Source organism: Cnephaeus nilssonii, assembly GCF_951640355.1.
Source record: "Cnephaeus nilssonii genome assembly, chromosome: 14".
Lineage (NCBI taxonomy): Eukaryota > Metazoa > Chordata > Mammalia > Chiroptera > Vespertilionidae > Cnephaeus > Cnephaeus nilssonii.
Window position 1 is genome coordinate 45,308,078 of NC_137085.1, and position 24,791 is coordinate 45,332,868.

Below are 24,791 nucleotides of genomic sequence, written 5' to 3' on the forward strand. Positions count from 1 at the left end.
GCTTCAGAATTCCTCCTGCAGAATTCCAAAACACCAGCCGCTCCCAGTTAGATGGTGCTCAGTCTCTTGCAGGCACTGATCTAAGCCCTTTATATACATGTCATTGCATCTTTACAATTCTCAGGTTATTTCCAATTTCCCGATGGAAAACTGGAGGCATAGAAGGTACGTGGTGTGCCCAGCTGGTGCGTAGCTGTAGGTGGCAAAGCTGGGACTCTAACACAGGCAGCCTGACTCTTGGCAAGGCCTGTCTGGGTTCCTACACGCCAGCCAGGCTGTCCAGCACGCCATCTGTGTGGGTATTGCTGGGAACTGGAATGCACAGAGGAAGATGGCTGGTAAGTCAGTTTCTCGGCTGCAGCCTCAGGCAAAGCCATTTTCCTGAGCAACCCGGGCCCAGCGTTACCTGCTTTCAAATTTCTCCTGCTCCTCCAAGCCACCCTGACGTTAGCTACCAACAATGGTTGAGCATTTTCTGTGTGGAGGGCATGGTTCTACGATATCGTCATCTCCTCATAGGGGCTCAAGGCTCAGAGACAGTTAAGTGGTTTGTTGAATTCACGCAGTGATTGGCAGACCCCTCACTTTCATTCCTCAAGCACCTCAAGGACAAAGCCTCCATCATTCTCCATTTGCCTATAGGATAGATGCCAAATTCCTCACTGGCAGGCAAGGTGCCATACTATCTCTCCACCCTTATCTCCCGCTGGGCTCCAGCTTGACTCCCCTGTTCTAGACTGGCATGTCTGTGCCCTCTCCCCCAACCCCCAGGCTCACTCCCCATGCCCAGCCTTCTGTCCCTTGTTCCCACGACCTAGAATGTCCTGTTTTCTCCTTTGTGCCGACTCAAACCTGGTGACACAGGGCACAGCTCAGCCTTCCCTCTCGCCCACGGTCCTCCTGCATGAAATGCTCCCGGCCCTACCAGTCGGGCTTCTCCCTAGATTCCTTCCACCAGTCCCCGGGGCACGGAGCACACACAGTTGTACACCAGACCCTTAGTTCAGGCAGCTGATTCACGGCTCCACACTTGATACTCTGTCGAGCTGAATATTTGGACTTCATGTGGATTCATGCATAGGGGTGGGCAAAAGTAGGTTAAATTACCAGCCACCTTTACCTAAAAGATAAATCATAAGTAAGGATATGAAATAATAACAACAATAAGAACACAAATAGCCCTAACCGGTTTGGCTCAGTGGATAGAGCGGCGGCCTGCGGACTGAAGGGTCCCAGGTTCGATTCTGGTCAAGGGCATGTACCTTGGTTGCGGGCACATCTCCAGTAGGGGGCGTGCAGGAGGCAGCTGATCGATGTTTCTCTCTCATCGATGTTTCTAACTCTCTATCCTTCTCCCTTCCTCTCTGTAAAAAATCAATAAAATATATATTTTTAAAAAGAACACAAATAATACAATGATTAATTAATAATACAAGAATAAACTCTGGGTTTTGAGTACTTACAACCTTTAAAACTACTTTTGCTCATCCCTGTTTCCACAGAGACTTTTCCCTGTTATCTGTTGGATAAAATCCTGGGGCAAAAACTGCTTTCCATGGACAAAATGAAAAGTAGATGAAATTTATCATTGTTGCTTTTAATACAGCTCTCCCCTCCACAAGCTTTCCCAATATGTGTAAGGTTATATGTATATATAACCTTACTACTCTTTTTTTCCTACTCTTTTTTTCTTTCCATTATGAAAATAATATCCTATAATCTATAATAATAAAAGCCTAAGTGACCATCGCAACCGAATGGACGACCGAACAGGCTGCGTGGGGCGACTAGGCTGGTAGGGGGGTTAGTGAGGGGCGACCAAACGAACGAACAGCATGCTGCGTGGGGCAACCAGGCCCACAGGTGGGGCAGTTGGGGGCGACCAGGCTGGCGGGAGGGGGGGTAGTTAGGGGCAACCAGGCTGGCTGGTGGAGGGCAGTTGGGGGTGAGCAGGCCAGCAAGGTGGCAGTAAGGGTCAACCAGGCTGGTGGGGGGAGGGCAGTTAGGAATGATCAGGCAGACAGGCAGGTGAGCAGTTAGAAGCCAGTGGTCCCAGATTGTGAGAGGGATGTCCAACTGCCGGTTTAGGCCCGATCCTGGGGTCCTGGATTGGAGAGGGTGCAGGCTGGGCTGAGGGGACCCCCTCCCTGTGCACGAATTTTGTGCACTGGGCTTCTAGTAATATAATAATAGACATATTACTGTGTGCTAGCTACTTTTATAAGCACTTCGTGAGTATTAACTAATTTAGTCTCCCTATCAATCCTTTGAGGTAGGTATTTATTATGACTCTCTTTTGCAGATGAGCAAACTGAATCACAGAGGTTAAGAAACTTGCCTAAGATTATTTAATTATGATGCTATACTGCCTCACCAAAAAAAATAATGTATTTTTTTATCTGATGGTGAAAGTAATGCCTTCGAAGTGTTTTAAAACTCAGATAATAAACAAAATATAAGACCACAGAGCTATAGTAACTGGAAAGCAAAACATGTAATAATTTATTGTGAAATGAGCATGAGTTCCAAATTCTAATGCTAAGACAGCTGGTGAGCTGGAGGGCTGAGGCTGTGCAGGCTAGGCCCAAACCCAGACATCAGTTCCTACCACACAAACAAGGCAGAAGAGACAGAAGGCAGAGAGCAAGAACACAAACCTGTTCTGGAAAAGCAAAAACAAAAACAAAGCGTGAGGAAACTATCACGCATAATCCTATAACCTACAGAGAACCAAATACCTACTCAAGCAGATACAAATACACATTAGTTCCCGTTTCAGACATGGAAACATACTGTACATCTTGGGATTTCTTTTTTTGTCCTTAATTCAAAATTTTAAACAGCTTTGTTGAGGTATAGTTCATATACCATTACATTCTTGTTTTAATCATTCAAAAATTTTATTTGCAGTACAGAGTTTTTTAATCATTACCATAATCCCATTTTAGACTATTGTATCACGCCAAGAAAATCTCTCATACCCATTTGCACTTACTCTGCATTCCCACTCCCACCCCCTGGCAACTACAAGTCATTTTTCTCTATATATTGATTTGTCTATTCTGGACATTTCATGCAAATGAGAACATACAAGTGTGGTATTTTAAACCCGGCTTTTACTTAGCATAGTGTTTTTTCAAGGTTCCATCTTGCTGGAGCACATATCACTAGTTTACCTCTTTTGATAGTGAATAATATTCCATTGTATTTATATGCCACATTTTGCTTATTTATTCCACTGTTGTTGGACATTTGGATTGTTTCAAATAAATAATGCCACTACGGATATTCATGTAGAAATGTTTGTGTGTACATAATGTTTTCATTTCTCTGGGGTAGATATCTAGGAGTGGAATTGTTGGGTCATATGGTAAAATTTCCAAAATGGCTATGCCAATTTACATTCCTACCAGCAACATATGAGAATTCCAGCTTCTCCACATCCTAGCCAACACTTGCTATTATCTGTTTTTTATTATAGCCATCCTCGTGGTTGTGAAGTGACATCTCATTGATTTGATTTGTATTTCTCTAATGACTAAGAACCAGCATCTTTTCATATGCTTATTGGCCATCCAAATATTTTCTTTGATGAAATGTCTATTCAAAATGTTGCCCAAAGTTTAATTGGATTGTCTTTTTATTGTACACTCCCACAGTTCTTTAGGTATTCCCAACCGGATTGGTGATCGAACCTACAACCCAGGTATATGCCCTTGACTGGGATTTGGACCCAGAACCTTTTGGTGTGCAGGACAATTCTCTAATCACTGAATAACACTGGCCCGGGTCCTTTTCACTTTCTTTTTTTAAAAAATTATATTTTTATTGATTTCAGAGAGGGAGAGAGATAACATCAATGATGAGAGAAAATCATTGATCCGCTGTCTCCGGCACCCCCTCCCCGCCCCGCTCGCCCAACTGGGGCTAGAGCCTGCAACCCGGGTATATGCCCTGACCAGGAACTGAACTGTGACCTCCTGCTTCAAATGCGACGCTCAACCACTGAGCCACTTTCTTAATGTGGCACAAAGTTTTTGAATTTTTATTAAGTCAGTCTATCAATTTTTTTTCTTTTATCGCTGTGCTTTTGGTGTCATATCTAAGAAGTCTTTGCCTAAACCTGCCATGTTTTAGAATCGTCCTGCCCCCATCCCCCACTTGTCAGCATGCTTGGATATCTTCCTACCTCAATAAATACAGATCTGCATCATTATTCTTTACTAGAGGCCCAGTACACGAAATTCGTGCACTCAGGGGGGGTGTCCCTCAGCCTGGCCTGCGCCCTCTCACAGTCCGGGAGCCCTTGGGGGATGTCCAACTGACGGCTTAGGCAGTTGGACATCCTGAGCGCTGCTGCAGAGGTGGGAGAGGCTCCCGCCACCGCTGCTGCGCTCACCAGCTGTGAGCCCAGCTTCTCACTGAGCGGTGCTCTCCCTGTGGGAGCACACTGACCACCAGGGGCAGCTCCTGTGTTGAGCGTCTGCCCCCTGGTGCTCAGTGTGCGTCATAGCGACTGGTTGTTCTGCCGTTCGGTCGACTTGCATATTAGCCTTTTATTATATAGGATGCATTTGGTTTCTGGAAAGTGGGGAGGAAAGAAAGGATACCACAGGGTCAGACTACTCCAAATATCCAGGACCACACTGTTCATCCTTGGGGCGTTCCTAATTCCATTTTGGATCATCTCGTGTCTGGTACCTCCTCTGTGGTTTGTGAATAAAAACTTTATTAGGTCATTAACTGTATCACAATATCTTATGTTTTAATACCTTGGTCACATAGATTCCGGGTCCTAAATTTTCTGTAGGCTTATTAGTAAATTCCTCCATCACAGATTCCAGGGATGTGATGCTCATAAGAAATATGGTTCCCCTGTAATTGAGATTTGACAGCCACTGTGTCCAGCATTTACTTCACTCTCTAAAACTGACTGAGCTTTGGGAATGATTCAGCTCTAGCTAATGTATTAAAATGTAAATATAGAAAAAGAAAAGTAAATCGTAGATAACAGCAATTGGCACGTTGGTTTTAATGGAAGACGTAGGGATATTACTGAACAAAATAGTGGTTATCACTTAACAGGGTCCAGAATGAGATGAATGGTCGCCCCCTGGCCTCTATCCAGAGAGGAGTTTCACTGGCTCAATGGGGAGGATATGAGGTATTGTGTAAAGCTAGACCCTCCTTTAGGAACTAAATTTCAGACAGAGAACAGTAATGGAGAAAATCCAGTGAGCAAAAGAGCCTTTAAGAGGGACCTCAGAATAAGAATGGGAAAGGCAGGTTAGAGGATTTCAGAGCTCAGTCTGAAAATGCTGGCATAACTTTCAAATCTATAGTTCCAGCCTGTGCTGCTTCCCTCACTAAGGCGCATATAGCTTCTTGCTTTTGAGACAGCTTCACTTAGGATCTGCAAAACTCAGCCTTTAAAAAAACCTCATGCAGACATTTATCAAAATTCATTCCACACTTAAGATTTGTGCATTTTGCTGTACGTATACTATAATCATATCTCCAAAACACGCTCAATCATCTTACAGCCTTCGCCCCACCCCCACCCCTGCTGAAAGAGAGGGTCACCACACAACCATTTTGATGAGAAGCCCAAGTGGAACGGCCAGGGTCCTTTGTAGACCTAGTCCCCCTAAGGTTGGGGCCCAGAATTTGGAACCTGAGTACTGACACTGGGGAAAAGCAAAGAGCATGGGGGGTGATATAAGGGCACCCCCCAGGCTGCACAATGGCCATTGCAAAGTCAGGGAAGTGGCCTGGGCCGAGAGGTAGGTAAGGGCCAACAAAGAGCGCCTCCAAACTGGTGGGTAACTATATGAGGCTGAGAAATGCAGAGGGAGATCATTCTGGGTCCTTTAAGTAGTAACCTTAGGTCTTTAACTTTAGTGTGTTTTTTTTCACATGGAAAACAATACGGAGTCACTGCAGGGGGTAGGGAGGGCAGCTGCTGTGTGCATGGAATATACTGGAAGCTACCGCAGAGAATCAGACGTGAGGAAAGCTAGCGTGTGATAAGGGCAGCTCTTTTTCTGGTGTGTAGGAAGAAATGATCACCAGGCTTTTAGGGACGGATGGCTGTGCAAGTACAAGGAAAGATACAAACATGGGTGGGGGTGGGGTGGCGTTGGGGTGGGGGTGGGGCGAAGGCTGTAAGATGATTGAGCGTTTTTTGGAGATATGATTATAGTATACGTACAGCAAAATGCACAAATCTTAAGTGTGGAATGAATTTTGATAAATGTCTGCATGAGGTTTTTTTAAAGGCTGAGTTTTGCAGATCCTAAGTGAAGCTGTCTCAAAAGCAAGAAGCTATATGCACCTTAGTGAGGGAAGCTACACAGGCTGGAACTATAGATTTGAAAGTTATGCCAGCAGGTAGAAATTTTGTGAGCAAACGAACACAAGCACAGGAAAGGGGAGCTGGAGAAGAGAAAGCCCCGATTTTTGGTGCGCTTGAACCCCACACACTAAGGGTCTTATTTGCGGGTTTAAGTGCAGAGTCTTCTTTTTTCCAACCTCATACTAAATTATCTTAAGGGAGAAAGAAACCACTTTCCCAGTTGGCTTCTGCCAAAGCCTGCCCCACGGAGCTTGCAGAATGGTGTCTTTGGGGGAAGGGAACGACAAGACCCCACGGAGTGGTCTGCACCTCCTCCACGCAGCTTGCACGACTAGGATACACAACTTTGTTCCCAACCTGGGGAGCCCAGCTCCTCCGTGCAGCAGCCCTTTGGTGTTTGCAGACTGTGCAAGCTCACTAGCAGCAGGAGCACAGCTCTCAGACTTGGGGGGCGGGGGGCGTGGCCGCGCCCTCTCCCGCCCAGACAGTCCGGGGAACATTCTTAAAAGTATCCAAAAGTTCTGCGCCGCGCGCGCCAAAAGAAAATATAAAAGGGCGCAACCCCCCACTACTCTGGGCATTGCGAGTACAGACTGCGCTCCTCTCGCTGCACCTCCCGCTGCAGTGCACACGCCTCCTGCGCGCTCTCGGGAGCCTAGCCGTCGGCTGGGCGCTTCCCTTGTAGCGGTCTTCGGGCCGGAGAGGCGCCCTGAGACTCCTTGCGCTTCTTTTTGGAGCACCATGCCCAACGACGACGCATTCAGCAAGCCCTCGGCACCATCGGAGCCCCCGCACGCCCCCGGGGCACCGCCGCAGGGCAAGGCCGGGGGCTTCGGCAAAGTGGCCGGGGCGCTGCTGGGAACCTCAGGCGCCGGAGGCAGCGGCGGCGGCGGCGGCGGCTCGGGGGCGTCCGGCACGGGTGCCGGGAGCAAAAAGTCTCCGCGGCTGCCCAAGTGCGCGCGATGCAGGAACCACGGCTACGCGTCGCCGCTCAAGGGCCACAAGCGCTTCTGCATGTGGCGGGACTGCCAGTGCAAGAAGTGCAACCTGATCGCCGAGAGGCAGCGCGTGATGGCCGCGCAGGTGAGTGCGGGCGCCCAGGGACCGGGGCTGAGCCCCACACTTTTTTGGATAAAGAGCCACGCGGGGTCCGGGTGCGGGAGGGAGGCGGCGGCTGCGGCGTGCTCCGCCCGGGCTCCCAGCCGCGCGCCGACGCCCCGCGCGGAGGGACGCGTCTCCGATCGCGCTGGCGGAGCGGGGAGCTGCCGGAGTTCACTCGGCTTGGGCACCCCGCGATCCCTGGCCCAGCCCTCCAGCAGATAATTGCGGGGTTCGCCCCTCGGGGAGTCCCCAGAATCTCCGATCCCGCTTTTATAGCAAAGTTGGGTTCGCTCGTGAGTCCCCGGGATCCCTGACCCAGCCCTCCAGCAGAGAATTGCGGGGGGTTCGCCCTGCAGGGAAAGGTCCCCGGGACCTCCGTCCCCGCCCCCAGCAGAGTTGCAGGATCGGCGCTTTGGGGGTTCCCGGGGATCCCTCATTCCGCCCTCCAGCGGAGAGTTGCGCTTAAATTCGGAGGGTGCCGGCCCGGGCTACCCGTCTGGGCGAAACCGAGAGCTGCCCGCAGATCGGGATTTCCCGTCGGGCAGCTCTTTTTCTGGAAACTTCTCCGTAACGGACGCCGCCGGCGTAGCCCTCCTGCGCTCTTGGCGCCCTTTCGGCTTCGCCCCGCGTGGCCGGCGGCGCTCAGCCATTTTGGGCGCCGCCGCACCGTCACCGGCGGGTTCACTGGCGCTGCCCCGACCCGACTTACCCAAACGGCGAATTGCTTTGTGTGCCATTTTCAAACAATTTAAGAATTTCTCTAAAAAGATGCGCGGCGGAGGGAACGCTAGCGTTAGACGTTTTGCTCGTCTTTCGTGGCTCATTTTCTTTTAAGACGGCAAAAGCAGGGCGGTAATTTAACATCGAAACGGAAATAAAGTCTTGGGCATCCTAAGAGGATTTTTTAGAAGAGAGTAAAAACTTCTTCTTCCCCGCTAAAAATGTTTTATCTTTTAAGATAGGTTATTTTAAAAGAAAAGATACCCAAGATATTTTTACCAACGATGTGCTACTTTGGGGGAGGAAGGTCCTCCGTTGAAAAGGTTTTAGTTGAGCGCGTTGAATAGGACTGCACCAATGTTTGAAGATTATACTTCTACGTACATCCTTTTTTTAAAAAAAATGGGGGGGTGGCGGGTTTTAAACGAGATTTATTTTGGCTTCATAGATTCTGAGTGCAGTCATGGAAGTGTAGGTTGTTTTTTTCTTGGTTTCTTTCTAGATTTTTAGCTTAACCTGCATGGATGAAAAGAGTAAGCTGAGTGTAGCATTCAAATGCATCACAAGGAGCTCACTGAAAACACACACACACACCTTAGGAGCATGTAGATTGTATTTGTAGGTAGAAAAACATTCTGAACATTTAGTCGTTGGCTTAAATAGTGTGGAGAGTATGCTTGGGAGGGGAATTTTCCTCAAAATACAATAAAAATATTCATTTTGAACAAGCTTTATTGTAGGGGCACTAACTTGGGAGAAGGCTGTTTGTTATGTTAAAAGCAAAGGCAACTCAGGATTACTTTTATGAAAATGTGAAACTTCCGGTGTTTTCCACATCAGAAGGCTGGTGTTGTTTCTGAAACCTTTCAAAACAAAAACCATGTAAGAGCCTTTTTTTTTTTTTTAGTTCTAAAATAGTTTGAAATTGATCATAGATAGGACTCTGAAATAATTGCGTGCGTGTGTGTGTGTGTGTGTGTGTGTGTGTGTGTTTTAAATCAGTTGCCTCACCTTCCCTGTTTAAATAACATTTCCTAAGAACCCTTGGGAGGTCTTTGTAAAAGTGTCTTTAGTTTATGGAGTATTTGTATGTTTTGTGCACGAATGGGATTTGTGTAAATCAAGGTATAGGCATTGGCATACTGCACAGGTCTGTGGGTATTTTTATTATTTCTGATCAGGTCCTTAATATTCTGTTTTAAAATTTCATGGTTAATAATAGAAAGTCCAAGATTTAAGCATAATTATTTAAGGATTCTTTTGTAAGTTGAAAACTCCTCTTATAATGAGTAAAATTACTTCCAAATTAATCAGCTTTCTGAATTTGGACTACAATTTCCCTAAAACAATATATAAATTGTAGTTGTACTTCCAGTTTACCATTTTAAAAAAAATTCAAAGCAAACCAGTTTACCATTTTGATTTCAACTTTGGCTTGTTTTTGGGACTCTGAGGTACAGGTCCTTTCACCAAGAGTCGATTTCAACAGAAAGTCTCCCTTTTTTGTTACATACAATTTATTTTCTTCACACCTCTGTTTTCAACCTTTAACAATGTTATTTAAAAGGAGATAAATTGAAGAGGGGCTATGAGGAGTTTCTTTCTTTAAAATATATTTTTATTGATTTCAGAGAGGAAGGGAGAGGGAGAGAGAAACATCAATGATGAGAGAGAATCTTTGGTTGGCTGCCTCCTGCACACCCCCCACTGGGGAGGGAGCCCGAGAAATTTCTGGGCATGTGCCCTGACTGGGAGTCCACCTAGCAACCTCCTGGTTCCTGGGTGGACGCTCAACCACTGATCCACACTGGCCGGGCAGGAGTGCCGGGACGTATGTTAGGTCCCTTCTATCTCCTCCTTCCATCTCCTCCTTTTCTGCCTGGAATATCCATCCACTTGTCCTCTCGCTTTCTCTCCACCTCCAGCCTCTCTCTTCTCCAGGGGCTTCCACACCAGCTTCCAGCCCTTTCCCCCTCTTCCCCGTTACTTCTCCAAATGCTCCCTCCCCTCCACCCCAGGCTCTGAAGGGTGTCCCAAGCAGCCTGACTTTCCTGCCCACCTGCTTCCCTGGCTCTGCCCCTTCATCCTTGCCTGTCCAAGTCCTACTCAATCTAATATTCCAGGCTCTGTTCCAATACCACCTCTGGCTGATTCTGACACTGGAGGCCATGCCTGGCTCTGAATGTATGTACCTCGCCTGTGGTGTGTGCCACAGTCTGCATTCTGTCTTGAGTCGCATGTTTGCCTCCTATACACGCCCAGGCCCGGGTGCCAGCTGGAAGCTAGGTGTGTGCCCGGACTGGGAGTTGAACATGCAACCTTTTGGTGCACAGCATGATGCTCCAACCCACAGCCACCCGTCCAGCCAGGGTTTGTTTCTCCTTTAAAACAGTGAGTACCTTGGGATCTAACCTAATCTTACTGTATCTGGCTGATCGCTGTTCCCAGCACGGTGGCCTTTTACAGGTTTGTGGAACGAAGGAGATCCCATTTTCCTGCCTTTCTGATGTTGAGTGCTGACTTCCCAGATTGAACACCTCTGCTTGGCTGATTACCATTTTTCCGGATTCTCCCTACCCAACCTTATTTCCTTCTTTACATGCTAATTTATTTACTGAACATTTTTTTCTGAGCGCCTACTGTGGGCCAGACACTGGCTCTCAACCACTTCTCAGCTTTGGCTGCACATCACGGTGACCTGGCACTGAGAGGTGTTCAGACCTCACCCGGAGCTGCTGGGTCCTGCCGTCTGGGGTGGGCGGGGCTTCAGTGTGGTTTCTCAAAGCTGCGCGAGTGATGCTTAGGGTGACCCGCTGCCCTGTGCTTTCAGGTGGCCCTGAGAAGGCAGCAGGCCCAAGAGGAGGAACTGGGGATCAGCCACCCCATCCCGCTGCCCACGGCGGCCGAGCTGCTCGTCAAGAGAGAGAACAACGGCAGCAACTCGTGCCTGATGACCGAGAGCAGCAGCTCCTCGCAGCCGCCGCCGCCGCCCCCACCACTGCCGCCGCCGCCGCCTCCGGTGGGCGCGCCCACCAGTGCAGTTGCAGGTAACCTGGGGGACCCGGGCTTCACAGTGTGGCTGAGCATGAGGGAAGAAGGGCCAAGGCCCCCAAAACAGCCTCAGGACCGTCCCGAGTCACGTATCGTCTTAGAGGGTTTTCTTAAAGGAAAAGGGTTTTCTGAAAGGATTCTTCCTCGGCAGGTGTTTTTGGCAGCTTCACCAAGGAGAGGGCCATGTATTCTAGAGCTGGAAGTTCAACAGCTTTACTTTTCTGTTGGTTATTAGCCAAGACTGAATCTGCAAGGAATGTCAGAGGAGCGAGATTTTCCAGATTTCATCACAGCCCACCCTTCCATTTTTTTAGTCCTTTTGGTGACAGCTAAAGATCCTTGTTTTCTAGAACTAAAAGTCCATTTCTCTGGCAAATGACTGCAATCCATTTGCATCAAGTTTCAGTGAGCACTGGGATGTGAGGGAAGGCGTGTCTCACTGGCTGAAATTCTCTCTAAGACTGTACGAGGGGCTACATGTATGTTTGTTGACTTCATGTCATTCTCAGAAGTAGGAGGGATTTAGTCCCATTTTACACACGTGAAAACTGAGGTATAGGAAGTTTAAGTGATTGGTTAAATAAATCTGCAGAGCTAGAGAGCATCTGACTTGGTCCATCTGCCTCCAGAGCTCACTGTCCTTATTGCACTGGGTCTCCAGATGGTCTAGAGCTGCACTGTCCAATAGGGAAGCCCCGAGCCACACATGGCTATGTAAGATTAATAACAATGAAATAAAATTAAAACATTCACCCAAAGAAGATAAACCTATGGCCAGTAAACACGTGAAAAGCTGCTAAACATCACTGATCATTATGGAAAACAAATCAAAATTACAATGAGATTCCACCTTACAATAAGATACCAACACATTAAGATGGTTACTATAAAAACCCCCACACAAAATAACAACACTCGTGAGAATATGAATAAATGGAAAACTTTGTGCTTTGTTGGTAGGACAATAAAATGGTTCATCTGATAATGGAAAACAGTATGAAGGTTCCTTAAAAATTGAAAATAGAATTACCCTATGATCCAGTAATTCCTCTTCTGGTTATATCCCCAGAAGAATTGTAAGGAGGGTCTTGAAGAGATATTTGCATACCCATGTTCACAGCAGCATTATTAATAATAGCTAAAATGTGGAAGCTACCCGTGTTCATCAAAAGATGAACCGATAAGCAAATTATTCAGCCTTGAAAAGGAAGTTCTGACAATCAACAGATGAACCGATAAGCAAATTATTCAGCCTTGAAAAGGAAATTCTGACACATGCTACAAAATTGAGGATATTTTACTAAGTGAAATAAACCAGTAACAAAACTACAAATACTGTATGATTCCACTTAAATACTTAGGGTAGTCAAAATCATACAGACAGAAAGTCGAATGGTAATTGTCAGGAGAGAGGAGAATGGAGAGTTAGTGTTTAATGGGTATAGAACAATGATTTTCAACCTTTTTCATCTCTTGGGACACAGACTAATTACTAAAATTCTGCAGCACCAAAAAATATATTTTTTGCTGATCTGACCAAAAAATAGGTATAATTTTGATTCATTCACACTGGACAGCTATCATGTTGGCTGTTATCATTTTTAAATTTTGACAATATAAGGAAAAAGAGGTCAGTGCCCCTAACTAAATAGTCAGGTGTTGAATGTTTTTAAAATTCTTGTGGCACACCTGTTGAAAATCACTGTTCAGTTTCACAAAGATGAAAAGAACTATGGAGATGGATGGTAGTAATGGTTGCACATTCTAAATATATTCAGTGCCCCGGTGCACGGATTCGTGCACATTGAAAGGAAATTAATTAGAAGGTGGCCAGCGGGGCGGGACTGGGCTAGACGCGCCAGACCTGCCCTGGAGCCAACCTCCCGTGGTCCCTCCCTGGCCAGCCACACCTGGGGTGGCACCGTGGCTCAAGGGGCGTCTGTGGAGTGAGAGGTGTCCCTCTGGCAGATGGGGTCCCTCAGCCTGGCCTGTGGGGATTGGGCTAAAACCGGCTCTCCAACATCCCCCAAGGGGTCCCGGATTGTGAGAGGGCAGTTGTTGTGTGATGCACCCCGGAATCGGGCTCCCTCCTCTCTGGTTCCAGGGTGCATCACCCAAGAACCGCTGCTGCCTAGATACCGCAGCTCGGCAGCTCCTGCATTCAGTGTCTGCCCCCTGGTGGTCAGTGCGTATTATACCTACCGGCTGGTCGGATGGTCAGACGGTCACTTAGCATTTTATATATATAGGTACTGTTGAACCGTGCACTTAAAAATGGTTAAGATGGCGCCCTGGCTGGTGTAGCTCATTTTGGTTCTAAGAAAATCCACCGAAGATCTGTGAAATCCTGTTGACAACAAATACATGTATTATTATATTTAATACACTAGAGGCCCGTTGCACGAAGATTTGTGCAATAGGCCTTCCTTTCCCTGGCTGCCGGCACTGGTTTTCCTCCAGCACCCAGGACCCAGGCCTTTGCTCCGGCCGCAGCGGAGAAGACAAGCCTCTTCAGTCTTCAGTCGTCTTTCAGTTTTCAATCTCCAGTCTTCGCTCTGTGCCTGTGTATGCAAATTAACCCGCCATCTTTGTTGGGTTAATTTGCATACCACTCCTGATTGGCTGGTGGGCATCATGGAGGTATGGTCAATTTGCATGTTTCTCTTTTATTAGTATAGATATGCTGAGATTCACAGCATGTATATAGAGCAGCGATTCCCAAACATTTTTTGGCCATGCCCCACCTAAGCACCTCTAAAATCCTGATAATACCTCCTGTGGCATATAATTCTTATTATTCAAAAAGGGAACTATTCACGTGGAGGAAGCCTAAAAGGCCATTAACTTGGTCTAAACAAGCTTCCAAAGAACATGGCATCAATGAAAGAGAAAAATAAAAGAATGAAAGGGCAGTTGAAGTGCTGAGGAAGAAATCACTAAGAAATTGTTTTACAAAATAATATGAAATGGTATGAAAAATAGCAAATAGTTTTAAAACATATAATAAAGAAGTGAAATGCTTAAATATGTCACAATACATACTTATATACTGTATATGAGGCCCCTGGAACCATAAGAAATGCAAAAAATTCACTGTTAATAACTCATTCTTGAATTGCTCCCCTTAAAAATCAAATTGCCCGTCTGTCGGGCATGTGCCCCATGTTGGGAACCACTGATATAGAGCCTGTGGTGTAATTCCAGGAATTAGAGCCCTGCAGTGTGGTATCTCTTCCCTAATATTTTCACGAGTTACTCAGTTTGCTGCGCTTAACCGCTGGCCTAAGTTGCTCAGCTGCCCGTCATTAACTAGCTGTGTAACTTTGAACACGCCACGTAAGCTCTCTGGGCCTTTTGTTTCCTCTTCACAAAACGGGGAAGGAGGTCTTTGAAGGTTTCGAAGACTCTCTGAATCTTGACCATTAAAAAGAAGGAGAAAGTAAGCAGGTGAGTGGTGGAACCATAATTTCTACATTGCAGATTGCTGTGTCTGTGTGTTTGTCACTATGTGTGTTACTGGGGCTATAGGTTTTATAGCTAACAAAGGAAATGGTATTTCCTATTTATTTATTTATTTATTTATTATTTATTTAAATTTATTTTTGGCTTGGTTTCTCATATACTTACAACAGTTTCCGAACTTTCCGGAGAGAGGAAGGAAAGAGTATATCTATCAGAAGCATGATCTTTACACTTTGGTATTTTAAGCTGTGTCTAAAGTTAATTACCAAATAATACGTACCTGGTCAGGGCTGATGTGGATTTAGCTGGAGGGCTGAAATGGAAACTGGGTGTGCCAGAGGAGTAAAGAGGAGTGGATGTTCACAGACATCTTAGGAGGCAGGAATTATTCCCGTTTACAGATAAGTAAACGAATGGTAAGGAAACTGAAGCCCATGCCCGTCCAGTTCCAAAGCCCATGGGTTTTCCATTTTGCTGCCTGTGAAGAAAGGCTGTGGGAACAGTAGCCATGTTTCTTTGGAAAAAGGGCAATTGTGATTAGAGGCATGGTTTAATCCTCAGAAGGGATTTAGTGCTAATGGGCAATAAGAACCATGTTAGGGGCAAAAGTCTCTGCCGTTCTCCGGTAACATAGAAGACTGCAGCCACTGGTCTTCATGGGGTGAAATACAGGGAAAGTGATGGGTAAATGTCAATGCCGGGCATTTTGTAAGTCATCACAGGTGAACTTGGTCTAGCTGCTGTCCTGTATTCCACCTTGGAGGAAGGGATGCCAGAGTTTGATTGTGTACCCCACGATAGTGGAGCTTTAGAGAAGGATTTCAGGCTAGATGGAGTTCAGAATGACAAAGACGTTCTCCCAATTTCAGAGTAGCATTGGGGAAAATTACAAATAGAAGTAGAAAAGCAGGATAGAAGGTTCAGGGTCAAGGAGGATGTGACCAGATTTCCTTCTTTGCCTCTGGACCTGATAGACCTTGGAGTCCTTCTGGAGTCTTGAATAAACACTCAAAGGGAGGGGAATGTGGAAGCCAACAGTGTATTGTGCTCATGTGCTCAGGTGTGGGTGGGGAGGCATCCCTGCCAAAGATGATGGCCTTTTTCCTTGCCAATTCATCTCCCTGGGTGGGGCAGGAGCCGCAGATACATTGTCATCGCTCACTGGATTTCCATTAAAGCTCCTGGGTTGGGACTGGGCTGGGATATGAGCAAGAGAAAAACAGAAATGCCAATAATACAAAGAGGGAGAAAGGAAGGAAGGGGTGATGAAGTGAGAAAGAACCAAAGAGACTGACTGGAGGGTGTCTAGGTTTTATGCAGCACATGGGGCCTGACTTCTTAGATAGCTTGCTGCTAACAAATACGTAGCTCACATTAAATTTCCAGAGATGAGGATTTATTTAAAATAATGCTTAACTTTCTGCAGGTAAATAGTATTAATTTCTAGAGTAAAAAAACATATCCAGCGAAAGATAATTGTTCTTCCATTTCCAACCTGAACGCCTCTTACGTTTGTCATTTCAGAATTACACACTGCATGTACAAGCTTATGTGTCTAATGGTCATTTTCATATATGGATATTATATGTATACATTTAACATAATGGGGGTGTATGTTCCCACCTGTGTGTAATTTTTTTTTTCATTTAAAGCAGTTTGGAATGTCTTAATGGCCTAGTATTCCATTTATAGATGTGGAAGGCTAGGATTTGAAGTGATTAGTGACAGTGGGAGGAGTTGTTATGGAATAGTAGAACCTACCAACCTAGCTCATCTGGGGGCAAGTTGCTTACCTCTTTCTAATACCTTAGGTTTAGTGTTTACAGGGCAGTAGCTTAGTGAAATGCAATAGATTTTCATGCCCTTGAACTTTCTTAGTTATGTCCTTTTGGCTTCTGAAAGTGCCAAAAGTGAGAGTGAGAAACACTCAAGAATTATTGCAGAGATTATTGGCTGAATTCTAAGGACACTGGAGACAATTGGATTTACCAAGCTGTTTCTTTTATTGGAGAACTGACCGAGTACCTTATTAAAAAGTCTCTACAATCCTCAGCCAAAGATTTTTGTTGTTATTTTCACCTATGATTGTGAGTATTACTGTGGAAGAATAGCCTTTTGAAGAAATTAGCCTGTTCGTTGCTGTTTCTTATACTAGCAGGATTAGATGTTAGCAGATGCACTATTGATTAGCAAATAATTTCTTCCCAGACATTTTTGGGACACTCCGAAAAAAAGGTGATCATTTTGGCTTATAAAGAAGTATGAATTAATAGTAACTTCAGCATTATCTCTGTGGTTTTACTTTTTAAATTTTAGCATCAATGAATATACTTCAAAAGTTATGAACTTTAAAAAATAGCTTAGGCATTCTTCCTCTCTGGGCTCCTCTTGGTTTTATTTTATATTCTACTTTTCCTTCAACTTCCTGTGCAGTCAGTAGATTGCTGTTTTACCCTGCTGCCTTACACTAACGTCTGCCTAGTGCTTTGCCACTGCTTTTCTGTGCAGAGCTGTCAGATGAAGGGTTGCATTGTAGATCATTTGGTTCTGCATATGTATCCTTTGTGAGTAAGGACCTGAATGTTATCTCCCCTGGGGCCCTCCCTTCTGGAGCACCCTGGACTTCCACACACTCACATTCACACTCCCCCACATCAAACCACCTCCTACCGTCTTGAACCTTCCCTGGGCAGCCCAGTCTCTTGTGGCCTCTGGCTATCACCTTTCTCCTATTGGAAGGGCCAGTCAGCTCTGTGTCTGATAATGGTGGGGCCCCCTCCTTCATTTCTCTTATTTAGCAGTAATTCCACTTCTGAATAAAGGCGGGGTTGGGGGGGTGAGCAGGCACACAAGGAAGGGAACACTTTCCATTGTGTGTCTTCTAAGTGCTTAAATGCTTTACAAAGATGAAATGTGGCAGTTTGAAAATGGAGTAATATTCCCATGCACTTTTTACCAGTAAGAAATGTGGCTGATGAATTAACAATTAGAGATACTGAGTTTTTAAATAAATAAATAAAAATTTTTAATTGAATTAATTGGAGTGACATTGGTTAATAATGAAATTATACAGGTTTGAGGTGTACAATTCTATAACACATCAACTGTATATTATATTCTTCGCCCCCCACCCCTTCCCCTCTGGTAATCACCATACTGTTGTCTGTGTCTATGCGGTATTTTTTTTTTCGTAAACCCTTCATCTTTTGCACTCAGCCCTACAACCCTCTTCCTCTCTGACATACATCAGTCTATTCTCTGTCTATGAGTCTGTTTCAAAAATAAACTATTCTTTAGAGCAGTTATAGGTTCACAGCAAAATTGAGAGAAAGGTACAGAGATTTCCCATGTATCCCCTGCCCCCAAATGCACTGCCTCCCCTATTGTCAGCACTCCCTTTAGAGTGGTGCATTTGTTGTAATTGACCTACATTGACGCATCATAATCACCCCCAGTCCATAGTTGACCTTAGGGTTCCCTCTTGTGCTATGGGTTTGGACAAGTTTATGATGACATATATCGCCACCATTATGGTATCACACAGAGTAATTTGACTGCCCTCAAAATCCTCTTTGGAGTTATTAAAATATATTTTAGTTTTTATCTTTGCAGTTTCCCAGTATTGTACAGAAAGAAGCTTTTCAAGTGAACAAGCAAAACATTTTACCCAAATTGGTTTGAGAGTTTATTTTTGAAGGATTCTGTTCCCTTATACAAGTGAGCTCCACTTGATTTTAGACAGAGCTCTAAGTTTCAGATAGAATAGAAAATGTAGATGTTTGGCTTAAAAATGCCTTTAGAAAAAAGCATTCTCCAGTTTTACTTTCAGAGTCAAATTTCCAGGATGTCTAACAAAACAAAACTCCTTAAACTGAAGCAACAGTTGGAGGCTTGAATGAAAGAAAACACTTATCATTAATGGTACTGATCATTTTGATAGCCTGTTGTTTTAAATAGTGTCTCAGTTTTATTTATTTGAAGGGCAGTCTTTGCTTACATGTCAAATATAGAAATTAGTTGTATTCATATCCTCTGCAAACAGTATTTCTGTAAAGCAGTTACAACAATGAAGAACACAGAAAGTAACCTACTGATCTCCCTTTGACGAGAAAGGAAATTTAGAAAACAAAGTGTTACAAAAAAGGTAAATACAGGGTTTAAAGTCACAAATTAAGTTTTGTAACCAGCATATGTAAGAGACATAAAAACGTTTTATTGGTTTACATTTACATCTCTTACAAAAATGTAATCGTAAGGGCAGGAATTGCATTTTATTCATGTGCATAGTATAGTACATGGCTTTATAGTAGATGCTGAATGGATGAATAACATTGGTTAAATTTGAAGTTGTGCTTTAAAATACTAGAATAGTAATCATGAACCAACCTGAGGTATCAAGAGTTAGTCATTGATCTTCAGTGTGCATTTTTGTTTTATAATGTTTTCAAATGGCTAAACATTAAAACATAATTTAATAGTTTAAGGTATTAATTCATATGCTGTATAATTCATCTCTTTGAAGTGTACACTTCCTTGTTTTTTAGTAAATTCACAGAGTTTCACAACCATCACCATAATCTAATTTGTGGGCCATTTTTATCTCCTAAAAGAGACTGCGCCCTCTACCAGTTATTCTCCATACCAGCCCCATGCAGCCACTAATAGATTTTCTGTCTCTAGATTTGTCTGTTCTGGACATGTCATATAAATGGAATCATTTTGTGTTTGATATCTTTCAGTTAGCATAGTATTTTCAAGGCTCATCCATGTAGTAGCATGTGCTTACTACTCCTGTTTTTTAACTAAGCAATATTCCATTATTTTATATAAATATGTATGTGCATGTATATATTTTTTTTCTTCAGTTAGTGGACATTTGGGTTGCTATACTTTTTGCCTATTCTGAGTAATAACTCTATCACATTGGCTTTTGTCTGAATATATGTTTCATTCTCTTGGGTCCCTACTAAGTAGTGGAATCACGGAGTCATATGTTAACACTATGATTTTAATTTTGAGGAACTGCCAGAATGTGTCCCAAAGAGGCTGCACTATTTTGCATCCCCACCAGCAGTGTATGAGGATTTCAGAAAATTCTAATTTATTTATTTTTTAATTAAAGGATAAGATGCCTTCATTCTGGCAAACACTACAGATATGAAACCCTTTGAGAGTCTTTTTGATGACCAGAAGTTTAGATCATGGAGGATTCGATAGGTTTGCACTTTATTATCACTAGGAATATGTTAATATTCAGTATCTAAAATATGTTTATCTTTTACCTCATTATCACATGTAGCTTGTGGTGAAAGGAACAGTGCTGGAGGAAGTAAACCATTGAAGGCCCTCACAGTGGGCTGTCTTTGTCATGCTGTTGGCCAGTAGAAATGCTGGTTTGTTTCTGAAGAGGAAAAGCAACTTTTCAGACCTTGGGTGACAAGCATTTCCTTAGAATGAGGAAGAGGGAATTCTTCTGCTCTAGGAACTTGAGTTTCTAACTGTGGAAGACTACCATCACTTTTGTGGAAAGCACAAGAGAAAACCTGAGAGATGGTTAAAATGGACAGCTGTCCTTCATGTTATCAATGGGAATATGGTCGTTTCAAGGATTGTCTTAGAATTTACTGCCAACAGCCGGTTGTGGCATTGGAGAACTTTTAAAGATGGCGACACTAGGTAGTGTCATAGTAGGATACAGCCTTGCATTTGCTGCTGTAGGAAACTTGGGATGTCCAAAAGCTCATCTGTGTCATTATTTTCACTCGCCTGTTCCACAGTATTCCCCTGGACTCTTTGAACCGTGGATTCCTGGTTATCTGCTGGTCCAGTGATCCTGTCCATTGGCCACCCCCTCAGCCACTTCCTACTCTTTGAACCTTGTAGACACCTTTCTGACCCATATGTTGTTTTGCTAGGTCAGCTTTCTTCAAAGCTTCTTGGCCTTTGAAATCACCTGTAGACTCACACGAGATGATTCCTTTTATCTCTGTCAGCATCCTTTCTCTTTCCTCTCTTTCTTCTTTTCCCAGCCTCTAAATTCTCGCTTTATTGCTGACTTCTCTCTTTGTTTTATATGCTGGTCTAATCTGTATTTCTGAAATAATGAGGACTCTGAAGTTTCTCAAAGGCCTGAGGTTTACAGGGAAGGGTGCACGGGGAATGTCAGCTAACACCTTAGGCAGGATTCTGTAAATTCTATACCTCTGCCAGATGATCTGGGCTCTGAGCCTGGTAGTGCTCCGTGTTGCTCCAGGAAGCAAAGGAAATGGATAGGTGTGCCTGTGGCCCTCTCATGGTTCCAGCTGCCGTCTCACTGGTTCTTGACTTGTCAGGGTTCCTTTTGCCATTGTCACAGGCAGCTATGTAAGTGCAGATCTGCATGTCTGTCTCCACGTGAAGGTGTCTTACTTTTCAATTTATATATATATAAAAAAATCGATATAACAACCTTTTTGACCCCCCTAAGCAAATTCATGTAAATATTGATCCCTCTTGCTGAACCAGATTTACATTTCAAACCCCGTTTATTCTCATCTCTCTCTGTTGGCGGACTTCGCAATCCCTAATCTGGTTTTAGTGTGCAACACCATTAAATGTGCTTTTCAGAAAAAATGCATAATAAACTCTTAAAATAAACTATGAATACCTGGCTTGTCAAAAGAAAATAGTAATTCAGTATTATAATGAGAGCAAAATTTTCAGATTTTTATTGGCAGTAAGTGTTTTTAGATAATACTTTAGCCATACAATATGAGTTCAAGCCAATGTGTACTAACAGAATACTTTCAGTATTGATTTCAGCACTTACAAAACTACTCCCTATTTTTGTTTTACTCCTTAACTGTGGTCCTGAGGTTTAGGGGTTTATCTAAAATATAGAATACGCATTAACTCAGGGAAGCAGATTGGATCCATAACGCCAATAAATGTTTGATGAACTAAATCTTATAGACACTTTTCATTCCCCACCCCCCCCCCCTTCTTCCCTTTCTTCCTTCTATTTTTCTGTTTTATTTTTCACTCATTCAACAACTATTCATTGTGTGACTGCATTGGGTCAGACCCTTTTCTAGGCATGGGATATACAGCAGTGCATAAAACATCTGTCTCTCGTGGGTCTCTTATATATCCAATGGGGAGACTGTTGATAAATAAGTACACCAATAAATAAGCAAGATATTTTTAGAAAGTGACAAGTGCTATGAAGAAAGATTAAGTGATAAGATGGAAGTACTTGAAGGAATAGTGGCTGTTTGATAGTGTGGTTAGGGAAAGAGGACCTGGCCTCTCTAAGGAGACTAAATTGGACCTAGTCTTGAGTCCTAATGAGCCATTGTGGTTAAGGTCTGGGGAAAGAGTCTTTTAGGCAGAAGGTGCAGCAAGGGGAGAACTCCCTTAGGCCAGGAATCTGGAGTGGTGAGAGCAAGGGTGATGTTACTGGGGGCTGTGTCTCCCAAGGCTTGTAGGCCAGGGGAAGAGTTGGGATTTCATTGAGTGCAATGGGAAGTCAGTGGAGCATTGAAGCAGTGACAGGCATGATCTGATTTACTTTTTTATAAAGCTCTCTTGCTGCTGTGTGGAGTGTAGTTTGAAGGAATGCAAGTGAAGGCTGTGCAGTTGCCCAGGCAAAGGGGAGAGCAACTTGGACTGTAGTGTGGGTAGTGGAGATGGAAAGAAATAGTGGGACAGGGGGTCAGTTTTGGAGGCAAATTTACATGTAATTTGATAGATATTGTCAGTGACACTCTCTCCAGAGAGAGAGATTGCTACAGCACTGCCAATACTAGGTTATCATTGAGGCTTTATCAGTCTGAAAGGTGGAGAGTTGTATGTTGGCATGGTTATTAGAATAATGCCCCCCCCCTCCCCGAGAGAGATGATTGCACCTCAGTCCAGTGACCTGTGAAGGTGTTATCTTACATGGCAAAAGAGAATTTGCAAATGTGATGAAGTCAAGGATCCTGAGATTGGAGATGATCCTCGATTCTCCAGAGGGCTAATTTTAATGGCATGAATCCTCAGAAGTGGGGAACCTTAGCTGGCTACGCCAGCAATGCCACAACAGAAAAAGATGCAGGAGAAGGTGAGTTTTGAGGTGTGAGAGGGAATTGACCCACTGTTGCTGGATTTGAAGATGGAAGAAGGAGGTCCCAAGCCAAAAAATGGAGGAGTTCTCTAGAAGCTTGGACTGCCCTCAGCTGACAGCTAATAAGGAAACGGGACCACAGTCCTACCACTGCAAGGAAATTAATTCTGTCAGCAACCTGGATGAGCAAGGAAACAGGCCTTCCCCAGCCTCCAGAAGGGAATGCAGCCCTGCAGACACCTTGATTTTTAGCCTGGAGAGACTTGAATCAGACTCAGACCCACAGAGCTGTACAATAATGTGTGCTCTTTTAAGCCACTAAATTTGTGGTAGTTTGTTATATAACAACTAGAGGCCCGGTGCACGAATTCGTGCATGGGTGGGGTCCCTCAGCCTGGCCAGCAATTGGGGCCAATCAGGGCTGTGTGGCCCAGTCCCAATTGGGGCCAGCTGCCGGGGTGGGTGGGGTGGGGAGGGCAGGGATCACAGGAGGTTGCCTGGCCACGGGAGGTTGGCTGTGGGAGCGCATTGAACACCAGGGGGCAGCTCCTGCATTGAGCATCTGCCCCCTGGTGGTCAGTGTGCATCATAGCCACTGGTCATTCGGTTGTTAGGTTATAATGGTCACTTAGGCTTTTATATGTCTAGATAGAACACAAATATATTTAATACTAGAGGCCTGTTGCATGATATTCGTACAAGAATAGGCCTTCCTTCCCCTGGCTTCACTCCCAGCTGCCCGGGAGCCAGCAAGTCCCTGCTCCCAGTCCGCCCGGAAGCCGGCAAGTCCTTGCTTCTGACCGGAGCCCTGCTCCTGTAGCTCCCTCTGCCGCCCCTCCTCCCCCTCATAGCAAGCATCCCGCCCCTCCTGGCAACTCCATGCCTGTATATGCAAATTAGCCCACCATCTTTGTTGGGTTAATTTGCATACTCACTCTTATTGGCTGTGGGCATAGCGGAGGTACGGTCAATTTACATGTTTGTCTATTATTAGGTAAGATAGATTTTAATCCCTTTTTCCTTTGTTAGTGAATTTGAACTTTTTTTTTCATTTATATATTGTTTTTTTTTTTCTGTGAACCATTCGTGCATGTCTTTAGCACATTTCTCTATTGAATCTCTCCCATATTTAGGGGGGTCTTTTTTATTATAGAAGTTGGCCCTCTGTGATATGAGTTGCAAACCATGCCCCCGCCTACATACACACACACCCTTGGTATTTCAAACCATGAGACTAGCTGGGACAGACTGCAAAGATGAGAGGAGCCTAAGGACTGAGCTCTGGTCACTGCACATTTTGGAGTCATGCAGCAGAGCAGGAGTCTTGATTCTTTCAGTTCCTGGTGGATCATTAGACAGGCCAAGTGAAAAGGGCCATACTAGAACATAGTAGCACAGCTAAACCTGATGTCTTTATATTCTTCCAACTTCTGCTCTTCATTTCAGTTTAACCATGGGCAGATCTCAGGTTAAGCTAACAGCCCCAGTGATTGAACCATTTCACAATCACATCCAGTGTTGTGACTTAGAAGTTTCTCTGTTACCATCTATATTATAAAAAGCCAGTGGCCAGAATGCCAGAACACTGGGACGACCAAATGACCGGTCACCAGTAGGTGCATTGATGGGTCCCGCGGTGGCGGTGGGAGGGACTCTGGGTCCTGCGCAATTTCATGCGCAGTGACCGTCCGACTGTCCAGTAGGTATGACACGCACTGACCACCAGGGGGCATATGCTCAATGCAGGAGCTACTGAGCAACAGCAACTTTGCAGAGTGCCCTCTTGCACTCTAGGACCCCTTGGGGGATGTCGGAAAGCCAGTTTCAGCCCCATCCCCCAAGGCCAGGCCGATGGACCCCACTTACTCCACAGATGCCCTTTGAGTCAAGGCACCGCCCTAGGTGGGGCTGGCTGGGGAGGTTCCGCAGGACGTTGGCTCTAGGGTGTGTACGGCCCATTTCACCCAGTCCCACCCCGCTGGCCACCTTCTAATTTATTTCCTTTCAATGTGCAAG

The 24,791-nt window shown here is 44.8% G+C and overlaps 1 protein-coding gene across 2 annotated transcripts in view; it reads left to right on the forward strand.

Annotated features, from left to right (window-relative positions):
• Nucleotides 1-7,096: 7,096 nt before the first annotated feature.
• The window catches only part of DMRT1 (doublesex and mab-3 related transcription factor 1), a gene marked incomplete at both ends in the record, with an annotated part of 101,527 nt that continues 83,832 nt past the window's right edge, over nucleotides 7,097-24,791 (forward strand). Inside the window, 2 exons of one of the 2 annotated variants that reach the window (XM_079790324.1) lie at nucleotides 7,097-7,438; nucleotides 11,007-11,223. In XM_079790324.1, the coding sequence (XP_079646450.1) occupies nucleotides 7,097-7,438; nucleotides 11,007-11,223 (559 nt within the window). The remainder of the gene's footprint in view (nucleotides 7,439-11,006; nucleotides 11,224-24,791) is intronic. The other variant, XM_079790325.1, reaches the window with a different exon arrangement.